This window comes from Esox lucius, chromosome 7, assembly GCF_011004845.1.
Source record: "Esox lucius isolate fEsoLuc1 chromosome 7, fEsoLuc1.pri, whole genome shotgun sequence".
Taxonomy (NCBI): Eukaryota; Metazoa; Chordata; class Actinopteri; order Esociformes; family Esocidae; genus Esox; species Esox lucius.
Genome location: NC_047575.1, coordinates 48,866,354 through 48,887,640, shown reverse-complemented (window position 1 = coordinate 48,887,640; position 21,287 = coordinate 48,866,354). Strand labels below are relative to the sequence as shown.

Below are 21,287 nucleotides of genomic sequence, written 5' to 3'. Positions count from 1 at the left end.
GCGGCAGAGCTGGGGAGCTATGAGCAAACCCACACCAGCCCGCCGCCTCTCACCATGGGCAACTCCAGAGTGGTGAAGAGTCCATCCTCTCTCAAGGAGTGTGGTTCCAGAGCCCAAGCCGTGTGTAGAGGTGATCCCGATTACCTCTAATCGGAACCTCTCAACCTCACGCACCAACTCAGGCTCCTTCCCCGCCAGCGAGGTGACATTCCACGTCCCTAGAGCCAGTTTCCGTGTCCAGAGATCGGGTTGTCTAGGCCCCTGCCTTCGACTGCCGCCCGATCCTCTTCGCACCGGCCCCTTATGGTCCCTCCTGTGGGTGGTGAGCCCACGGGAGGGCGGCCCCACGTCGCCCGTTCGGGCTGAGCCCGGCCGGGCCCCATGGGGGAAGGCCCGGCCACCAGGCGCTCGCATACGAGCCCCAACCCCGGGCCTGGCTCCAGGGTGGGGCCCCGGCTGCGCCATACCGGGCGACGTCACGGTACTCAAAATGTTTTTCTTCATTAAGGGGGTTTTGAACCGCTCTTAGTCTGACCCGTCGCCTAAGACCTGTTTGCCTTGGGAGACCCTACCAGGGGCATATAGCCCCAGACAACATAGCTCCTAGGGTCACTCGGGTACTCAAACCCCTCCACCACGTTAAGGTGGCAGTTCTTGGAGGAGGCAAACAATATATATAAAAGTTATTACAGCCTTTTGGTCTATAACAAAATAACATACATATATTTGGTGTGTGTTTATAAAGCTCAATAAATAATTGTTTAATATCCATAAATTCGTCCTCCATCTGCTTTTTAGTATTCTGTGGATTAATTAAATCCCACACTAGGAATTTAGTTGCAAGTCTTTATCCTGTAGACTAGCTTAGTGTATCAATCAATTTATTTAGATTTTCCATCTGTTGGAGATGGCAAACCGGTTCTCTATGAACACACCGCTTCAGCCCTACCGAAAACCTGCACTTCCTTTGGTCGTCACTCTTTTCAGTTTGCCCCCACCATGACTGGAACTACCTGCAGAAGACTTCCATCACACAGTCCACCACAATCTAATGGAGGAGCAGGATCTTTGCCCCTGGTGAGCATCAGGAAGGACTTTGTATTCGGTTGAATAACTGCAAAAATGAATACATCGTTAAATTAATATTACAGCAATATGCTAGACTGGCTGGAAAGAAACACCTCCATACTGCTGAATCACAGCCAGATACTGGCATTATTGGAAGTCAAGCACGCACACACACGCACACACACTCACTCACACATCCTACACATCTGAACAAACTACACTTTGGCAGACATGAAATGAAGGAAAAAGATATTACATGTTTCCTCTTCCACGGAGGTGGTTGTTACAGTTGTGACTGACCCAGAGGGCATTATGTTATTCTGTGAATCTACTGAATGTTCCCAGAAGAACTGCTGTCTAGTCCAGGAGTAAATACACTGTGTGTGTGTGTGTGTGTTTTAGGTCTTACTAAACTATGGAGACCAAATGTCCCAATGAGTGTAGTAAAACCAGAAACAATTTGTCTCATTGGGACCTTTTGCCAGTCCCCGTGAGGCAAAAGTCAATTTCCGGCTCAGGGTTTTGGTTTAGGGTCAAACCTACAATATATTTTATAGTTAGAATTGGGGTTTCTTTAAGGTCCAGGCGTTGCTGGTTAAGTTTAGGGTTAAGGTTAGGCATTACATCTAGGTAAAGTTTAGGCATACATTTTTGAGGTTAAGGTTAGGGTTAGATTAGGGTTAGGTTAGGGTAAAGGTTAGGTTTAATGTTAAGATTAGGTCAAGGGAGCAATGTCTCAACAAGTTAAATTTTCTGGTCCCCATGAGGATAGCTGTAAGAAGTTGTGTGTGTGAAAGTATGAGCGTGCAACCCATTATCTTTAAACTTTCTTTCAAAAGTGCATAAACCCCCCCCCCCCCAATGGTGCATAATGTTAGAATGAAGCCAGATCTCACTGGGAGTTAAAGATGAGAGACGCAGCAAGAGAGACAGAGAAAGATGAAGATATATGGAGAGAGAGCAGTAATGAGCAAACACAACTGCATTGGATTGAAGCTCGTCAGCCGTTCTGTAAAAGACGAGAACAGTTTGGGGCTGGTAACACGGGGTAATGTTTGTTGTTTCATCTCTTTGCCACACAATGTATAATTTTTTGGTAAATGCCAACATTGCCCTTTACATTGAAAAGGAATTCAGTTAAAGTTACACATTTCTTATGTCAATTTAGAGTGTGGTACATTTTTAAAGGAACTAGTGCAGGTGCATAAACAAATGAACCACAATTTGCATTGGTTAAATCAAGTAGTTAAAGTGAAAGTTTGACAGATTCATATTTGGGTGAAATTTCACTTCCTGAGTAGTTCTTGAAGGCCCATTAAGTAATTTAACATTTTTTCTCAATTGCTTTGGCTCAATTCTCGAATGAGAATAATTTTTTTCAAAACAATGAATTCAAATCTCTGAACAATTTGTTTCTTGCTCACACCAGATTAGAATTTCTTATGCATTAAAGCAAATTGCACGTGTTTTTACAAGAGCAGGTATAAATGTCTATAATCAGTATCTACATGCACATGGCTTGCTGATCAAAACTGATAAATTGATTCTCAGTTAAACTGTCTTACTCTTCAGAACTTCTACACTTTTTCATCATGTGAGCTATCACATGCAAAATGATCCATTCAATAATCAAAATATGTCAGACATACATGTATATTCCATAAATATCTATGTCCGCTAAATTAGCAAATTGCCTGCCAGGTGACACAGTAATGAAACAGGAGTCACAAGGAGATTTTTCACCCAATGCATCGCAAAGGAGAAAAACAGATGTGATGTTGCCCAGACAAACAAGAGCAACAGGATGTCCACCAAGAAGGTGGAAACTTGTAGTGTTAGGTGCTGGTCATAAAATAAGAATATAATCAAAAAGTTGATTTATTTCAGTAATTCCATTCAAAAAGTGAAACTTGTATAATGTATACATTCATTCCACACATATTGATATATTTCAAGTGTTTATTTATTTTGATTTTGATGATTATAACTGACAACTAATGAAAACCCCAAATTCAGTATCTCCGAAAAATAGAATATTGTGAAAAGGTTCAATATTGAAGACACCTGGTGCCACACTCTAATCAGCTAATTAACTCATAACACCTGCAAAGGCCTTTAAATGGTCTCTCAGTCTAGATCTGTAGGCAAGACAATCATGGGGAAGACTGCTGACTTGACAGCTGTCCAAAAGACGACCATTGACACCTTGCACAAGGAGAGGATTGTGAAACAAAACCCATTCAAAAATGTGGGGGAGATTCACAAAGAGTGGACTGCAGCTGAACTCAGTGCTTCAAGAACCACCACGCACAGACGTATGCAAGACATGTGTTTCAGTTGTCGCATTCCTTGTGTCAAGCCACTCTTGAACAAGACACAGCGTCAGAAGCGTCTCGCCTGGGCTAAAGACAAAAAGGACTGGACTGCTGCTGAGTTATGTTCTCTGATGGAATTAATTTTGCATTTACTTTGGAAATCAATGTCCCAGAGTCTGGAAGAAGAGAGAAGAGGCACAGAATCCACGTTGCTTGAAGTCCAGTGTAAAGTTTCCACAGTCAGTGATGGTTTGGGGTGCCATGTCATCTGCTGGTGTTGGTCCACTGTGTTTTCTGAGGTCCAAGGTCAACGCAGCCATCTACCAGGAAGTTTTACCACACTTCATGCTTCCTGCCACTGACCAACTTTATGGAGATGCAGATTTCATTTTCCAACAGGACTTGGCACCTGCACACAGTGCCAAAGCTACCAGTACCTGGTTTAAGGACCATGGTATCCCTGTTCTTAATTGGCCAGCAAACTCGCCTGACCTTAACCCTATAGAAAATCTATGGGGTATTGTGAAGAGGAAGATGCGATACGCCAGACCCAATAATGCGGAAGAGCTGAAGACCACTATCAGAGCAACCTGGGCTCTCATAACACCTGAGAAGTGCCACAGACTGATCGACTCCATGCCACGCCGCATTGCTGCAGTAATTCAGGCAAAAGGAGCCCCAACTAAGTATTGAGTGCTGTACATGCTCATACTTTTCATGTTCATACTTTTCAGTTGGCCAACATTTCTAAAAATATTTTTTTTGTATTGGTCTTAAGTAATATAAAAAATTTCTGAGATACTGAATTTGGGATTTTCATTAGTTGTCAGTTATAATCATCACAATTAAAAGAAATAAACTTTTGAAATACACTCACCTAAAGGATTTTTAGGAACACCATACTAATACTGTGTTTGACCCCCTTTCGCCTTCAGAACTGCCTTGATTCTATGTGGCATTGATTCAACAAGGTGCTGAAAGCATTCTTTAGAAATGTTGGCCCATATTGATAGGATGGCATCTTGCAGTTGATGGAGATTTGTGGGATGCACATCCAGGGCACGAAGCTCCCATTCCACCACATCCCAAAGATGCTCTATTGGGTTGAGATCTGGTGACTGTGGGGGCCATTTCAGTACAGTGAACTCATTGTCATGTTCAAGAAACCAATTTGAAATGATTCGAGCTTTGTGACATGGTGTATTATCCTGCTGGAAGTAACCATCAGAGGATGGGTACATGGTGGTCATAAAGGGATGGACATGGTCAGAAACAATGCTCAGGTAGGCCGTGGAATTTAAACGATGCCCAATTGGCACTAAGGGGCCTAAAGTGTGCCAAGAAAACATCCCCCACACCATTACACCACCACCAGCCTGCACAGTGGTAACAAGGCATGATGGATCCATGTTCTCATTCTGTTTACGCCAAATTCTGACTCTACCATCTGAATGTCTCAACAGAAATCGAGACTCATTAGACCAGGCAACATTCTTCTAGTCTTCAACTGTCCAATTTTGGTGAGCTCGTGCAAATTGTAGCCTCTTTTTCCTATTTCTAGTGGAGATGAGTGGTACCCGGTGGGGTCTTCTGCTGTTGTAGCCCATCCGCCTCAAGGTTGTGTGTAATGAATGAATATAATATACACTTTTTGAATGGATTTACTGAAATAAATAAACTTTTTGATGATATTCAAATTTTATGACCAGCACCTGTATTGCAGGCTTTTTCATTATTGTTGCATTTATTTTTCTTGGATGTCATTTTGTTGCGAATTTTCAGCTCATTGTGACATAATATGTAAGAAATATGTAAACACTGACATGCAAATTAGTTGTCTTTTTAAATTGCTAAATTTACTTTATTCATACAAATGTGCATATCCCTTTTCTGTGTACTGTCCAGAAAACTTTTACCTACTGTTGAAAACTGGTATCTAAAAAGCTCAGTGTGATTCATAATCACATTCAGCTGGACAAAACAGATCTTGTTGTGTAGTATAGTAAGCAGTCATTGCCAACAAAAAAGTAGAAATGTATATATAACAAACATTTCCAGTGTTGACTGCCCTGGTGAAAAAACATCTAAACATTTTGACCAGTATGGTTCACACAATGACAAAATAAACTTTTCATTTTGGTGGCACTGACCAATTTACTGACACAATAACTAGGTTTTGAAGCATTAATTAAACGTTTTGGGTGAGTTACTACCAAGGGCGTAGGATTAGGAGGGGCGTGGGGGTCATGACCCTCCCAATATTACAGACAGGTCACTGAGACCACCCTGGAAAAGAGTGAAAATCCTGGGATCCATTGACCCTAACCCCCCCCATATACAATCAAAACATACGCCAATACTACATTTCGCAGATATGCCACAGAGTTGTTATGTCCCATAAAACAGTTGTGACAATTGCACTTACAGTTTAGAGAACAGTGTTAACTAGCTACCACTTCCAAAAATCTAAAACTGTCAACACAAAAATTTGCTATAAAACGTTGGCTAGCTAGCTAAGGGAGCCCTGTCGGCAGCGGCTGAGGGAAGAGCACCAGCATAGCTAGCTGTTGCAAGAGAAAATCGTTCTTCTCCCGCTCTAACTGGTAGTCCAAATTGTCTGCTGCTCGACAGCATTTATTCGTTTTGACAAATGACAATGTTGTTTGATGACTTTGCTCAATCATGTATTACATAAGTAACGTTTACATTTTGCCATTGGGTAAAAATAAGAGAAAATTTGGGTGAGCAAAAATAATGCAAGGTTCTGAATGACCAGCCAATCAGAGCTATTTCATATGCCAGTCTCGTGCCCATTATTTCTTTATTGGTTGTTTTTAAAACATTGCGTTTGTAATTATTCACATGTGATTGGCTATTGTATGTTACTTTTTGCATGATTTGTCTAATACAAATAAATAATTTAATTTATAAAATTTTTAAAAAGATCAGAAAAACATGAAGTTAAAATAATGAAACATAGATTAATTCCACTTGGGAAATAAAGTAATAAATAAATAAAATAAGAACTACAGCAATAACAAAAATCTAAAACATCAAGAAAATCTGAGAAAACATTATATAATTTGTTTCAAGAGTTACAAATATAGCGACATCAGGGGTACGTAAAATGAGACTAACCCTCTGCTTTGGACAATAAAACCCTTCCAAATAAAGACAGATTACGTTGGAACCAATTATTAAAGATTGTTTTAGTTTTTAATAGACTTAGATGAAAATTAAGGCCGTAGGATTTTTGTAATATGTACATCTAGTTATTTCACTCTAACAATGAAATATTCTCAGAACAATGGATATTTGAATAATACAGAACAATATTTCACATTTCTTTAAGTTAACTTCCAATCCAGATGCTGCAGAAAACACTTTAATATTATTAAGGGCAAGAACAACTTGATCTTTGATTTTTAGAAACAAAGTTATGTCATCTACTAGCTGGGATATTTTAAAGGTATTTCTACATTCAAAAGAGAAATTAAGTTCAAGTTTATGTAAAATGCTAGAGTAATAGAGAGTAATTCAACAACAAGCAGGAAGAAAAACACAGATTGGGCAGCCCTGGCGTACACTATTGTGTGCGTGTGAGTTTTGAGACTGATATGACGCCATAACCTTGCCCCTTTAAGCTATTTTGTGCCTACGTTCACGCGTTCTTCATCCACAAGGATTCCGAAGACACTTCCTAACATCTTGACAAACGTATGACCACATTACGGACACATATTTTCCTCAGATAATTCAGACCCACAAAGAATTGGACATAAAACCCTGATAAACTCCCATATTTGCAAGACAGAATATGCAGTCATGCAATCAAAGCAGTGATTTATGAAAAAGAGCGATAGACACCATCAGATGGGGATAGGGAGAGAAAGACTGGCCGTCCAACACTGCACACACACACACACACACACACGAGCAGACATTATTTATACCTACTGTTAGACACAGGGAGGGAGCTTTATAAGCAGGAGTGAGACAAAGGAGAATAGTTTTAAGTCAGGGTCAGCCATAACACATTCCAATGGAGAATGGTTTTAAGTCAGGGTCAGCCGTAACACATTCTAATGGAGAATGGTTTTAAGTCAGGGTCAGCCGTAACACATTCTAATGGAGAATGGTTTTAAGTCAGGGTCAGCCGTAACACATTCTAATGGAGAATGGTTTTAAGTCAGGGTCAGCTGTAACACATTCCAATGGAGAATGGTTTTAAGTCAGGGTCAGCCGTAACACATTCCATTGGTCTGATTCTTTAATAAAAGGTTCACTATTGAAGTGTCACATCAGTGACTGAGCATCTCATCAATCAGTCAGACCACGGTGATATAGCCCCGGGGTATGTCCCAAATGCCAACACAGTGGCTACATAGCGCACTACCTTTGGCCAGAGTGGTGCTGTAGGGAATAGGGTGACATTTAGGGCATACACCGAAACAGTATTTTCCCTTTTACTCAGGAAATGTAAAGAGCCGGTAAGACGGTCATAAGAAAATGTATCAGGTCAGATTTAAGCCTCAGTGTGGGTCGGGGGGAGGCAGGGTCTATTGTAGTCCAGCAGGTTTCAAACGCTCCGTAGCGAAAGGGATGAATGAACAAGGAATTGTTTGAACACCAATAAAAGAGACAAAATGTTTTGTCAGTTTGAGTGTGCCGGGCAGACATGGAAGGAGGTATACTGGTATAGACTGTATATGTGTGTATGTGTGTGCGTTTGTGCGTGTATGACTCACATCACAGATTAAATTGTTTCAAACATCCTGAGGATTTTCTGTTTCTGGTAGTTTAACTATTGTCATAGATTAAACCCCTTTTCATCAAATGAAAACTTAAAAATTTTCTTTAACTTTCATTTCTGTTTCTGGCTGGAGCAGGAGGTGGGGGGGCAGGGGGAGGAGTAACCTACCTGGTTTAGCCCAATAGAAACTATATTGTTCTCATGAGAAATTATTTCTTACCACTTACTGTTGCTCAAACTAAAGAACACACCCCAAGTCTTGAATCTAGAAGAATTCTAGTCAACAGCCCACAGACTGAAAGACCTCAACAGCCTGACCACGTTTAATTGAGCTGAATTCTTCATCTCCACCCAAATCATGTCTGGAAACAACAAAGGTATTTTTAAATGATTTTCCCTGAATTTAAGACAACTTTCAATGGAAAGCTACTAAACATGGTATTGATACAGCTCCGAAAAAAATTAAGAGACCACTGCAACTTTTTCGTTCTTTCCAAAAAAGATGAAACGGAATGTTTTGAGTGAGGAACAAAAGCGTTGAATTTGCAGTGGTCTCTTAATTCTAACCCTTCTGTCAGTGAGTATAGTTCAGTTGAATTGGGAGGACAGTTATGGCTGAGATCATATTAGTCCATTTACATTGAAGGGGTTTAAAACCATTCAAGTGGCTGGATGTCATTTTTTGTGACCATTTTGTTTGTCAAGAATCTCTGTTTTACCTTCCAGTGCTGACAAATCTAAACTGAGCAAAAGGTCAGAATTGTGCCGAGTGTGTAAAGGGAGCCAGCGTGTCATTTTGGTCGTTTGTGTGCTATTAAAAATGACTGCTAATGTCTCGGGTAGCCTGACATTAGGTAGATGTAAAATGTATTATATGCTAAAAGAAACCCCTGTTAACCACTAAACAAATGAAAGATGAGTGAGAGCAATGTTGACCTCTGATCTCCAACAGGATCCCATAACCCCACCACATCCCAGAAGCACCGTAACTTTGTCTCTGAGCCCATGGGGAACCGGTCCGTGAGGGACGTCCCCGGGATTGGACCAGTGCAGGGTCGCAGGCTGGAGGAGAGCGGTAAGCCCAGGTAAGTAAGTAGTTAGCCTAGTGGTTAGCGACATAGAGCACTGGTTTGATTCACCAAGGTAAACACCTGTTGTGCCCATGAGCAAGCCATTGAACCCTAATTGCTCATGTAAGTTGTGCTGGAGAGGTGCATGTGAAATGTAGGGAATATTCTTGCAAAATTTCACAGTTCACCAGAAAACAATTGATAATGTGCAAAACATTATCAAAACATTGTAATAATTGTGTTTAGGACAACTAGGTCCATTGACTAGCACAGGTAGGAATAGGTCCATTGACTAGCACAGGTAGGAATAGGTCCATTGACTAACACAGGTTGGAATAGGTCCATTGACTAACACAGAAGAAGCACAAATCCAAAAACAAGTTTGTTTTATCAGGCTAATGTGTTTAATGCACCAATAATCCGTTTTCATGAAGTCTGACAATGTCATGTAAACTAGCATGATTTGCCTAGCATGCTAACATTAGCTTAGCCAGGAACTCAGACAGTCATAGGTACTGCATACGAAACAAATGGGTTGATGCCAACTAGCTTAGCCTCCTCTGCATGCAGGGCTGACCAGATGATGGGTGATTACCTGAGCACAGGCAGGGACCAGGTCCAGTTTCAGAAGAATCTGAAGGAGACCTCGGGGGCCAACGCCAAGCAGCAGAGAGACGCCCACCGAGGAATGAAAGAATGGGCCGACAACAACATATAGATCAGAAGAGTCACCAGAAACTCCTCTATATTCTCACTCTTTTCTTTCTGTTCCTCCTACATTCTGATTATATTAACTTTACATTTCAGTCCTTTAGTATATATAATATCCAAACTGATGTTTATTTAGTGTGTTCTTCTTAAGACCGCTAGGTTGGACAAACACGAATACCAGTGAAAACTTACTCGGGACCAAACCATCATCGGGAATTCATGTTAGATTAAAACATATTTCTTTCAACATTTTAATTTATTCTTCATAAACTTAGATACTGGGCCCTGTCGGCAGTTTAAAGTGATTCTGTTTGATACATTCTATCATTTAATAAATCTGGAGTTCCGTTGTTTTTTTTCTGTTAGGTTTCTTTTTGTTGACTGTAAGATTATCAGTGCAGAATCAAAAACCGCTTTCTCACACAATATATACACCCATCTGCAAGGTCATAGGTTTGTGTTGCATATTTCCGGGTCCGGGTCAATGGATCCTGGAATTTTCACTCTTTTCTGGGGTGGTCAGTAATCAGGGTTGGGTATGTTACTTTTTAAATGTAATCCTTTACAGTTACAAGTTACTTGTCCACATTTATAATCAGTAACGTAACATTTTGATTACTCAAAGCCAGTAACGTAATCCAATTACTTTGAATTACTTTTAGATTACTTGAATATTAAGAGGCATTAGAAAACGAATAGGAATAACCTATAACCAATTGAACACATTTAGCGGGATCAATCAATGTTAGGAGTTTACATAGCTGGCCAAAAACGGAATTTGCATACACTTGCATACACTAAATGTGTAGTAGTCTGATGTTTGGCTCCACAACCACAAACGTCAAAACCTTGCAAAAGCCCCAGGCACGCGAATGCATGTTTGCCATCGTGAACACAAATTATTTTTACCCGTGTGAACGTAACCTGTGATTATTAGGGCCACCAGCCATTGATTGTCAAAACGCAAATGAAAGAAATAAACTGTGATTATACACCTGCACTCTTAGCTTAAATTAAATGGGGTCAGCAATCAATGATAACCATAATTTTCTGAAATGCAAAAGCAGGATCACATGGCCTACCTGTATGGACGGAGTTGAGGTAGCTGTGTCAAATACAAATCATCATCCTTTGGCAAAGTGCTTCCCAACAAATTTTCTCCTCAAATGTCGTGATAAATTCCTTATAATGTTTTATCTTGAAGGTAGCACCATGTTACAGCTATCAAACAAATAGTTGCCTAATCTTCGAAATTCTTCCTGGCTGTTTTGCTCGGTGCGTTTGACAAATAGACCTTGAAACTTGAAGAATATATAACATCATTGTTCTGAGAAAGATGCGTCGAGTAGATAACTAAATCACATTATATACAGGTAGGATTATATTATCGTAGATACACTGTTTTTACCAATAAAACTAGCGCTTCATCCGTCACTAATCTGGTTATGCGTGCCCACCTTTGCGCGCATGATGATCACACTCAACAACGGACCGAGGCGTGCGACTGTTATTTTTGTTCAAATAACAATGTTTTTAAAACATTATATAAAAAAATCAAACATGCAACATGTCATAATTATTTCTCTCAACTATTCTTTTTCCATTGAAGTAATCCAAAAGTAATCATATATTGATTCAAAATTATTTGTAATCCGATTACAATATTTTAGTTGGTAACGGATTAGAGTTACTCTTTTTTTTGTAATCCGTTACTCCCCAACTCTGTCTGTAATAGGGTCAGGAACCCTGAAATCTTTCGAACTTCCCCACCTGGTAAATAAAGAATCTCTGTCTGGTTTGTGTTTGCAGATCTAAACAGCACTGCTTTGCAACAGAAATAAAAGAGACAAGTTCTGTGAATTTGAGCGAGCCATGCAGTCAATCTGACGGAGACTGAAGAAGAGTAACGAGTTACATGCATTTCCCACATTGCACACCTTGTGCGCGAACGCTGCAAAATAAATGTAAACATCCATGTTCTTCAATTATTTTATCTACACAGCTTGCGTGCATCACCGAGCATCTGCGATGTCCACCTCACCAAAAGAACATGGTTCTAGTGACGCTGCAAGTCCCACTCTCGTTGGTTGACCCCACGTGGGACACTGAAATATGAACGAATAGGAATTAGCCACTTATTTACAACAAACTGTGGTTTTAATCATTGTAGTACAGAAACACATTATTTTGTAAGCCTCCAAGTCCACATTCTGCAAAAAGATCCATAAATGCTTACATTTATTTTACCCGAACGTAATCCCGTGAATTTGGAATGCCTTTAGAATCTCCTCATAGGTTCTCTCAACCAGCATGTCTCCTGTTCTTCCTGTTAACAATGCAAACGTGAGTGCTGAAGATGGAGATGGAAAGTTTAATTTTGGAAGTTGAGAAATACACAATTATATACAGTTCATAAGTTTGCATACCCTGGCAGAAATTGTTAAATGTTGGCATTGATTTTGAAAAAGCCAAGATGAATGGGCACCTGCAAGAATTCAGGCCCTCATAGACAACTATTATAAAAGACAGCACAATGTCATTGATGCTAAAGGGGGCAATACACAGTATTAAGAACTAAAGGTAAGCAGACTTTTGAACAGGTGTCAGTTAATTTTTTTCTTTGTTGCCATGTTTTGTTTTATGATTGTGCCATTCTGTTATGACCTACAGTTGAATGTGAATCCCTTAAGACATAAAAGACATGTGTTTTGTCTGCTCACTCGTTTTTTTTTTTTTTTACAAATGGTACATATATTACCAATTCTCTGAGGGTATGCAAACTTTTGAGCACAACTGTACAGTATGACCCAGCCTCAAAGTACTACAAGGATCCAGCAAATAAAGATAATGTCTGGAGAGATATTGCATGGACGTTGTACATTTCAGGTAAAGTGTATGTACTTGTTCTATTCTGAATTAGCTAACTATATGTGAAAGACATGTTACCTGTTAATTGGTTTCTGTATCAAATGACATAATAGTTAGTTTTCGTAAAAAGACTGACCATGTTTTTTAGTTGTTGGCGTAGTGGTGAAATGCAAGCTGTAAACCCCCACACATACACACACACACACACACACACACACACACACACACACACACACACACACACACACACACACACACACACACACACACACACACACACACACACACACAGAGAGATACTCACCCACACCCTGGGAAACCCCCATCTTTAGTAAATGAAAACTTAATAATTCTCGTTTAACTTTCGTTTCTGAGTCTGGAGGGATGGAGTGGGGGGAGGGGCTGGTTTGAGCGTCATTAATATCAGGTTTGTATGGGTTTGTGACATCCCAAGGACTCACGATCGGATTGCACCAATAGAAACTCTTCCTCGGATCAACACACCCCGCGTGTAGACCGCCTGAAGTTGCCCGCCACAGCCGGACACGAAGACTGTCGGAGAGCTCGAAATCCTGACCACGTTATTTGAGCTGAATTCCCAATCTCTCCCTGAGTGATGTCTGGAAACCACAAAGGTATTAATAAACTCATATTTTTCGTAAAAATAAGTTTACTTTGTTTGGATATAAATATATTTTTAAAAATATGATACAATCTGGGTATTTAGAACTGCAATGTAGCAACCATTGTACGTAAAATAATAGTATGTCGGTTAAGTGAGTTTTTCCCCCGCATGAATAAAGTACTGTAATTCAAAACAAGCTATTCTGCCTAAAATAAAATAGAATGAACGTGAAACTAATATACAGATATGCAGCATTCTAATGAAAAATAGCATCCGTCTCCTCGCCATGGGACATGCTGTGCTGGGGAATAAGTTCAGGCAACATCACAGCAATTCACGCGACGTACATCTTACAGATGGCTGAGTGGCGGATTTATTTCCAAAATATAGCATAGATATGCCGAAATACAATCCAAAAATTATAGCAATGGCGAGTATTCAATTATTTGAAGTTACTGCATGTCAGTTAAATATAATTTACTTCATGACGTTTAGGCTTTCCTCCTTGGTTCGAAAACAACACCAAATGTTGCTATGGCGGGAGATAATTGCAGAGACAGACGTGGATGTTAGGATATAGGTCCAGGGAGATCTGGATACAGGCTGCTACTTGAATACGAATTATATTTAATTACCATGGCATCCGCCATACATCACGTCTGTCTTCCTCACGTCTATCTTCATCATCCGGTGCCACCGGAGTTACTTGACTAGCCTATAATGTATTTGTGGTTAGCCTTTTACCTATAGGGTACTGGTCCAGTACGGGTCTTTTATTTGGTCTTTTGACTAGTCAGATAAGCTGTTTTTGCCTATAATTAACCTCTTAAAGCTTAACCTATTCCCTTGATGAAATGGATGCCTTTGTCCTTTACAATACATGTCCACACAGGATCCAACCCCCCTCCCACCACCTCCCAGAAGCACCGTAACTTCGTCTCGGAGCCCATGGGGAACCGTTCCGTGAGGGACGTCCCTGGGATCGGGTCGGCGCAGGGTCGCAGGTTGGAGGAGAAGGGTGTCGCTAGGTAGGTTAAGTACTGGTTAAGTACTGGTTAGGTACTGGTTAGTGTATAGGTACAGTAACCAATGGCAATGATCTTCCTATTGAATTTCTTCAGTTTGTGTTGGGAAAAGAAGGGTTAATATCCAAGAGAAAAAATATACAGTCTGAATTTTTCTTCGGTAGTATCTTGGTAGAAATAATCTACCTGTGCTCAACGCTCATTGGCTAGGCCCTCAGGGTTTGGATAGAAGGCACCAGTCAACCTCATTGACATTGACTTCAATTAAAGCAGCATTTTGGAATGACAGTAGAATCAACCAATTACAAATTGTCTTGTATTAGGTGGGACAATTCTATTTCGCCTTTAGGTCCTCTAGAGCGCGTCATTTATTCAGAGCCAATAGCGAGCCTTGTCTTGTTTTCTCATGCTTGAGACTAGCTAGCTGGCTAGCTTTTTGCAGTGAGTGTATGTAAGTATGGCGATGGCCCAGTTGTCAGCCCTGGCTTTTGTCTCAATGAAACAAGAACTTCTTTCGGATTTAAAATTAATAGACAAGCTACATGAACCTGCCATTATCCATTTCATAAAGGACAGGAGAATGGACTTTGTTTTTAAATGATAATCATAATGGTTAGTGGACATTTGTTTTCATCTACAGCTTGTTTTTATTGCTATCTCGTTCATCATTTTAAATACAATGTGTAAAATACTATTTTAACTTCAGATCACTGGTTGTGTGGTCAAAACAAAGGTGATGTCGTTGCAGTTGGATGTCCTGGGTAACATGACATGTCTTGTGGTGCATTTTTTTTTATTGTTGCATGTTGAGTAGTTGTGTGGTTGAATTCATTACGCCACTATTTGAGTGGCTGTTTTGGCAAAAGCTTCTTTGAAACAACACAGCCATATTTTCTTCTATCGTGGTTCCTGCAATCGATATTTGTAACCGTTGTGGACGTCTGCTGCTTCTGAGCCACAGCCGAGGTCTAGCTTAAGACCGATTGACTCCCATCAAAGAACTGCTGCTCCTACATTGGTCTGCAAAAGAAAGGTCTCAAGTCCTGTTCTGTGTACACAGGCATCAGAGTTCACTATCTATATGTATGACGTCAGATCTTTTTACACCTCTGAGAGCCCAGCGCCAATAGTCACGGTTTGCCACTGCATACAGATATCTACAGACTGACTCCAAGCCAGCATGATCACAGTGTCCGCTCATTCATGTATCTACAGACTGACTCCAAGCCAGCATGATCACAGTGTCCGCTCATACATGTATCTACAGACTAGACTGACTCCAAGCCAGCATGATCACAGTGTCCGCTCATACATGTATCTACAGACTAGACTGACTCCAAGCCAGCATGATCACAGTGTCCGCTCATACATGTATCTACAGACTAGACTGACTCCAAGCCAGCATGATCACAGTGTCCGCTCATTCATGTATCTACAGACTGACTCCAAGCCAGCATGATCACAGTGTCCGCTCATACATGTATCTACAGACTGACTCCAAGCCAGCATGATCACAGTGTCCGCTCATACATGTATCTACAGACTGACTCCAAGCCAGCATGATCACAGTGTCCGCTCATACATGTATCTACAGACTAGACTGACTCCAAGCCAGCATGATCACAGTGTCCGCTCATACATGTATCTACAGACAGACTCCAAGCCAGTATGATCACAGTGTCCGCTCATACATGTATCTACAGACTAGACTGACTCCAAGCCAGCATGATCACAGTGTCCGCTCATACATGTATCTACAGACTAGACTGACTCCAAGCCAGCATGATCACAGTGTCCGCTCATACATGTATCTACAGACTAGACTGACTCCAAGCCAGCATGGTCACAGTGTCCGCTCATACATGTATCTACAGACTGACTCCAAGCCAGCATGATCACAGTGTCCGCTCATACATGTATCTACAGACTAGACTGACTCCAAGCCAGCATGGTCACAGTGTCCGCTCATACATGTATCTACAGACTGACTCCAAGCCAGCATGATCACAGTGTCCGCTCATACATGTATCTACAGACTAGACTGACTCCAAGCCAGCATGGTCACAGTGTCCACTCATACATGTATCTACAGACTAGACTGACTCCAAGCCAGCATGATCACAGTATCCGCTCATACATGTATCTACAGACTGACTCCAAGCCAGCATGATCACAGTGTCCGCTCATACATGTATCTACAGACTAGACTGACTCCAAGCCAGCATGATCACAGTGTCCGCTCATACATGTATCTACAGACTGACTCCAAGCCAGTATGATCACAGTGTCCGCTCATACATGTATCTACAGACTAGACTGACTCCAAGCCAGCATGATCACAGTGTCCGCTCATACATGTATCTACAGACTAGACTGACTCCAAGCCAGCATGATCACAGTGTCCGCTCATACATGTATCTACAGACTGACTCCAAGCCAGCATGATCACAGTGTCCACTTATACATGTATCTACAGACTGACTTTAAGCCAGCATGATCACAGTGTCCGCTCATACATGTATCTACAGACTAGACTGACTCCAAGCCAGCATGATCACAGTGTCCGCTCATACATGTATCTACAGACTGACTCCAAGCCAGCATGATCACAGTGTCCACATATACATGTATCTACAGACTGACTTTAAGCCAGCATGATCACAGTGTCCGCTCTTATATGCATCTACAGACTGACTCCAAGCCAGCATGATCACAGTTTCCGCTCATACGTGTCTACAGACTGACTCCAAGCCAGCATGATCACAGTGTCCGCTTATACATGTGCAGACCATGTTGACCATGATAGGGTTAATACATTGAATTGATGTGTAACCCTGCATGTTGCAGATATCATGTATAACACCAGCCACATTACCACCTCCCCTTCATGCAGGGCTGACCAGATGTTGGGCCAGTACTTGGTGAGCGGCCGGGACCAGGACCGGTTCCAGAACTATCTGAAGGGGGCCTCGGGGGCCAACGCCAAGCAGCAGAGAGACGCCTACCACGGAATGAAAGAGTGGACCGAGAATAACATGTAGATCAGAAGAGTCACCAGAAACTCCTCTGTTCTCACCCTTTATTTTTTATTTTCCTCCAGTGGTTCTGTTCCCATTAAGTTTGCCTTTGGGTAATTTAATCTATTAAATAACCACTTTCACATATAGCTAGTGCATCTATAGACTGCTAGGTGGGACAACCAAACAAGCCAGTATCCCCCTTTTTCTTTCTGTTCCATTTTTCCTTTCATTTAAGGTTTAATGTTCTCAATAAACATTAAGATGGGTGTTTTTCAGCTAAGACTAAGGGATTTCTGGGATGTAGTTGGTCATTTAATAAAGTGTATTATTGATTAGTGAGACCATTTATAAGGGATTTGACGACAGTAATTTTATGCCATCACAACATCTTCACAGCAGCAGCGGTTAGGTTAGAGATGTGTATGTTCTGAGGCACAACTCCCCAAGCCGCTCCTCTCTTTACACTGCTCGATCAGCAAGGACGTTGTTGACCTCACACGTGTTGGAGAGAAACAACCACAATTGAACTGGTAGGTACTGGTCCCAACATGAGGATCTATAAGGACAAGGCAATCCTTCTCTACATTCAACACGGGCAGCTTTGAGACAATTTATCAACACTGGGTGATTTGAGGCGTTGTTGGTATGCCGGAAACAACTGTTAAACTTTCTATATTTTTTTTGGTAAAACTTTATTTGATGGGTTTATGTAGTGCATCTTTCTAGAGCAGTGCAAATGGAAATGGGGTGTGATTTGGGGCAGAAACGGTCTTCTTTTGTTCCTCTCAATGTCAAGTGCTGGGACGGTTGTTAATGCAGTAAAAATGTGCCATGCTACGACAGGCAACCACACCGCCATCTAAAATAATGATTAGCAAATGTAAACAATCATAACTAAACTCAACAAATTGCCATTATTATTACAATTAGTATAGTGGTGTACTTCCGTTCTGCATGTGTTATGATCCCTGTGGCTCTAGCAGTCTAGGGTGGATGGTATATTAGTGTAGTGTAAATGAACAGTGATAAACGACACAGACAACCAAAGCTACCATCAAACATAAAATGTTTATTATAAATACACGGTAAAGGGGCTGAGCTGGACCCAAGAAATGAAATAATATAGTCCAAACACCCCTAAACTGAACTTGCCTGCTTTAAGAACTGCTTCGCTGACTAATAACCAATACAAAAATAGTGGGTGGTCCGCTCAGTTCTAACTAGTGTTTTTAGACAAAATGTTTTCCTACGGGTTGTGTATGCCCAAGGGCAACTTCCTAAAAAATAAAAAAGTTTTCCCAGGGACAAACAAAATACATAGGTTGAACAAGGACTAAACAGCACACAGCAAACAATTGACTAGACAACACCAAACGGAACACCACAGCAATACATGAAACAGGACAAAGTGAGATGTGCTAAACTAAGTGATGCATGAATGGACAAAGTGGCAGTCTATCAAAAAGGGTGTGTATCTCAAGAGTGTCCATGTCCATGTGGGGGATAGCAAAAGATTCTCTCTGGGAGAACCAACTGACTGGGTTTTTAAACCAGGGATGTGTGATGCGACTGGGTAATGGAAAAAGGAACAGGTGGTGCAATTAGGATGGGTGTCCACTGATTGGTCCACCTCAGTCCACTGATTGGTCCACACACATACAGGGTACCTGCATGCATAACACTTCCACCCTTAAAAGAGCATCAGACAAAATTACACAGAACACTATTCAATGTGCAAAGGCATCCACACAGGATAGAAAATAAATCCTACATCTCTAAACACGAGGCATCTGCCAGAACATTATCAGAACTCCAAATTCTAATTTGGCACTACAAGTGCCAAACACATAAGGCGTTGGTTCTGGTTGTACATACGGTGGAGAAAAACTAATGGGTTATGGTCCGTATACACTATCACTGGCAGTGCACTGGAACCAACATAGACTTCGAAGTACTGCAGAGCTAACAACAAAGCAAGAGAGTCTTGTTCAATTGTTAAATAGGCAGTCTGACACTTATTTTCGAGGAACAGACAGGATTGTCTACTCCACCTTGGTCTGCCTGCAGCAGAACACCACCAGCACCTCTGGCACTAGCATCTACCTCTAGTTTATACAGTTGCCTCGAAATCCAGAGCAGCAAGAACTGGGGTACTACACAGGAGTGCTTTGGCAGTGTAGAAAGCAGCTTGACAATCTGTAGACCATACAAATGTTCTCGCCGGACTGAGCAAATCCGTTAGCAGAGAAATTCTTACAGAAACTCCGATAGCAGCCAACTATTCCTAAAGAACGGCCTAGCTCTCGTCTGGTATAGGTGCGGGGGAAGGTAGTAATAGCAGAGACCATGGCTTCAATAGGGGACTCACAAATGGGATCATCGTAATCCAACACATTGTCTTTCACACACAAAACTTTCATAGGTCCTCTGACTGAGTGTCCAAACATCAGTTCAGCCGGGCTCACGGACAGCAAACAAAACTAGAGGAACTCCCTCATTCCAATCCTTCTTGGATTCCAAACAACATTTACGGAGCAGAGACTTCAGTGACTGATGCCACCGCTCAAGCGCACCATGAGACTCTGGCTGATATGCACTTGACACACAATGCGTTATTGACAAGGTCTTTAACACCTGTTTGAAAAGCTTAGAAAAGAAATTTGAACCTTGATTAGTTTGTACCACCTTAGGAGACTCAAATGTTGAAAATAATTTAATCAATGCTTTGCTCACCATCGGAGCAGTAATCCTGCGCAGAGGAATGGCATCTGGGTATCAATCAAATGTATTTATAAAGCCCTTTTTACAACAGCGGTTGTAAAAAGGGCTTAAACCCCAATGAGTTTAAGCCCTGGGCCTTAAACCCCAAGGAGCAAACAACAGTAGTGTTGAATTTCAGTTGCTAGGAAAAACTCCCTAAGAAGGCCAGAATTTAGGAAGAAACCTAGAGCGGACCCAGGCTCAGAGGGGTGACCAGTCCTCTTCTGGCTGTGCCGGGTGAGATATTAAGAGTCCAATTGGAATAATTAATAAATGCATGTGTTCTAAATCCGGAGTCTATTTACATTTAGACCTGGTCAGAAGCATGACCAGATGGACAAGGACAGGGACAACACAGGGGAGGGAGGAGGTGTCAGCACAGTGGCAGCTGAAATCATCAGGTATCATCTTGATCTGCAACACAACCAGGAGGACTTCAGACAGGGACAGCAACAGGCCCCCCAAACCAGGTACTCCGCAGGTGTGGACCAGGACCTCATGTCCTCCTAAATGGGAGGAGACTGGGAAAATTCAGAAAATGCATTCCTCACAACGATTTATTGGGAAGGAGAACTTTGTAGGGAAGGAGAACTGACCCTACTCCCCCAGCACATTACTATAGCAGCATAAGATCTTGGGACTGAGAAAGCAGGAAATCAATCCACCCACATTGCCAAGCATCAACCAAAGGGACACCCACCAACCGCAACCACCCTGAATGAGGGCTTGCCAGCAGTATTGCCAGCAGAGTACAGCCCAATTGCACAAGTGTGCAACAGAGAGACAACAAGCCAGTGACTCCGCCCCTGAGAGGCATTGGAGGGAGGACATCCCAGTGGCGACGGGAGCCCACCTGGCAAGACAGCAAGGTAAGTAGGAGCAAGTCCATGTATTGATTTATAGGTTAACAATATTTTTTTTTGTTAGGATTCTAGCAGCCGTGTGCGGCACTAATTAAAGTATTTTTATTGATTTGTCAGGGTAACCTGAAAGTAGAGCATTGCAGTAATCTAGTCTAGAAGTAAAAAACCATGGATTAGTTTTTCATGGATTTTTTGATAGAAAGTTTCTG

At 41.5% G+C, this 21,287-nt stretch overlaps 2 protein-coding genes and 1 long non-coding RNA gene across 4 annotated transcripts; 2 read left to right on the top strand and 1 right to left on the bottom strand.

Moving 5' to 3' along the window:
• The first annotated feature begins 8,357 nt into the window (after positions 1-8,357).
• LOC105026643 (barrier-to-autointegration factor-like) lies at positions 8,358-10,268 on the top strand. The gene is given in 3 exon segments (NM_001303831.1): positions 8,358-8,513; positions 9,089-9,221; positions 9,777-10,268. Coding segments are annotated over 3 exon segments (300 nt in total). The 5' UTR covers positions 8,358-8,494; the 3' UTR covers positions 9,925-10,268.
• Positions 10,267-13,177, bottom strand: LOC109615622. 2 transcript variants are annotated; one of them, XR_004575908.1, is made up of 3 exons: positions 13,090-13,177; positions 12,154-12,243; positions 10,267-12,022 (listed from the first exon to the last, which is right to left on the bottom strand). It is a non-coding gene; the product is annotated as an uncharacterized LOC109615622 (long non-coding RNA). The 2 variants fall into 2 exon arrangements; XR_002196612.2 differs by having other exon boundaries at positions 12,154-12,267; positions 13,090-13,160.
• A 94-nt stretch (positions 13,178-13,271) lies between these two features.
• LOC105026644 (barrier-to-autointegration factor B) lies at positions 13,272-17,790 on the top strand. Its single transcript, XM_010898218.4, has 3 exons — positions 13,272-13,420; positions 14,303-14,438; positions 17,329-17,790. Exons 1-3 carry the CDS (start codon positions 13,402-13,404, stop codon positions 17,474-17,476), a joined length of 303 nt encoding a protein of 100 aa, XP_010896520.2. The 5' UTR covers positions 13,272-13,401; the 3' UTR covers positions 17,477-17,790.
• Positions 17,791-21,287: the final 3,497 nt, after the last annotated feature.

Bases quoted from the DNA above. Each gene is read 5' to 3' on its own strand.
- LOC105026644 (XM_010898218.4), top strand. The intron at 14,439-17,328 runs GTAGGTTAAGTA...CCCTTCATGCAG, and splicing joins GAGGAGAAGGGTGTCGCTAG to GGCTGACCAGATGTTGGGCC.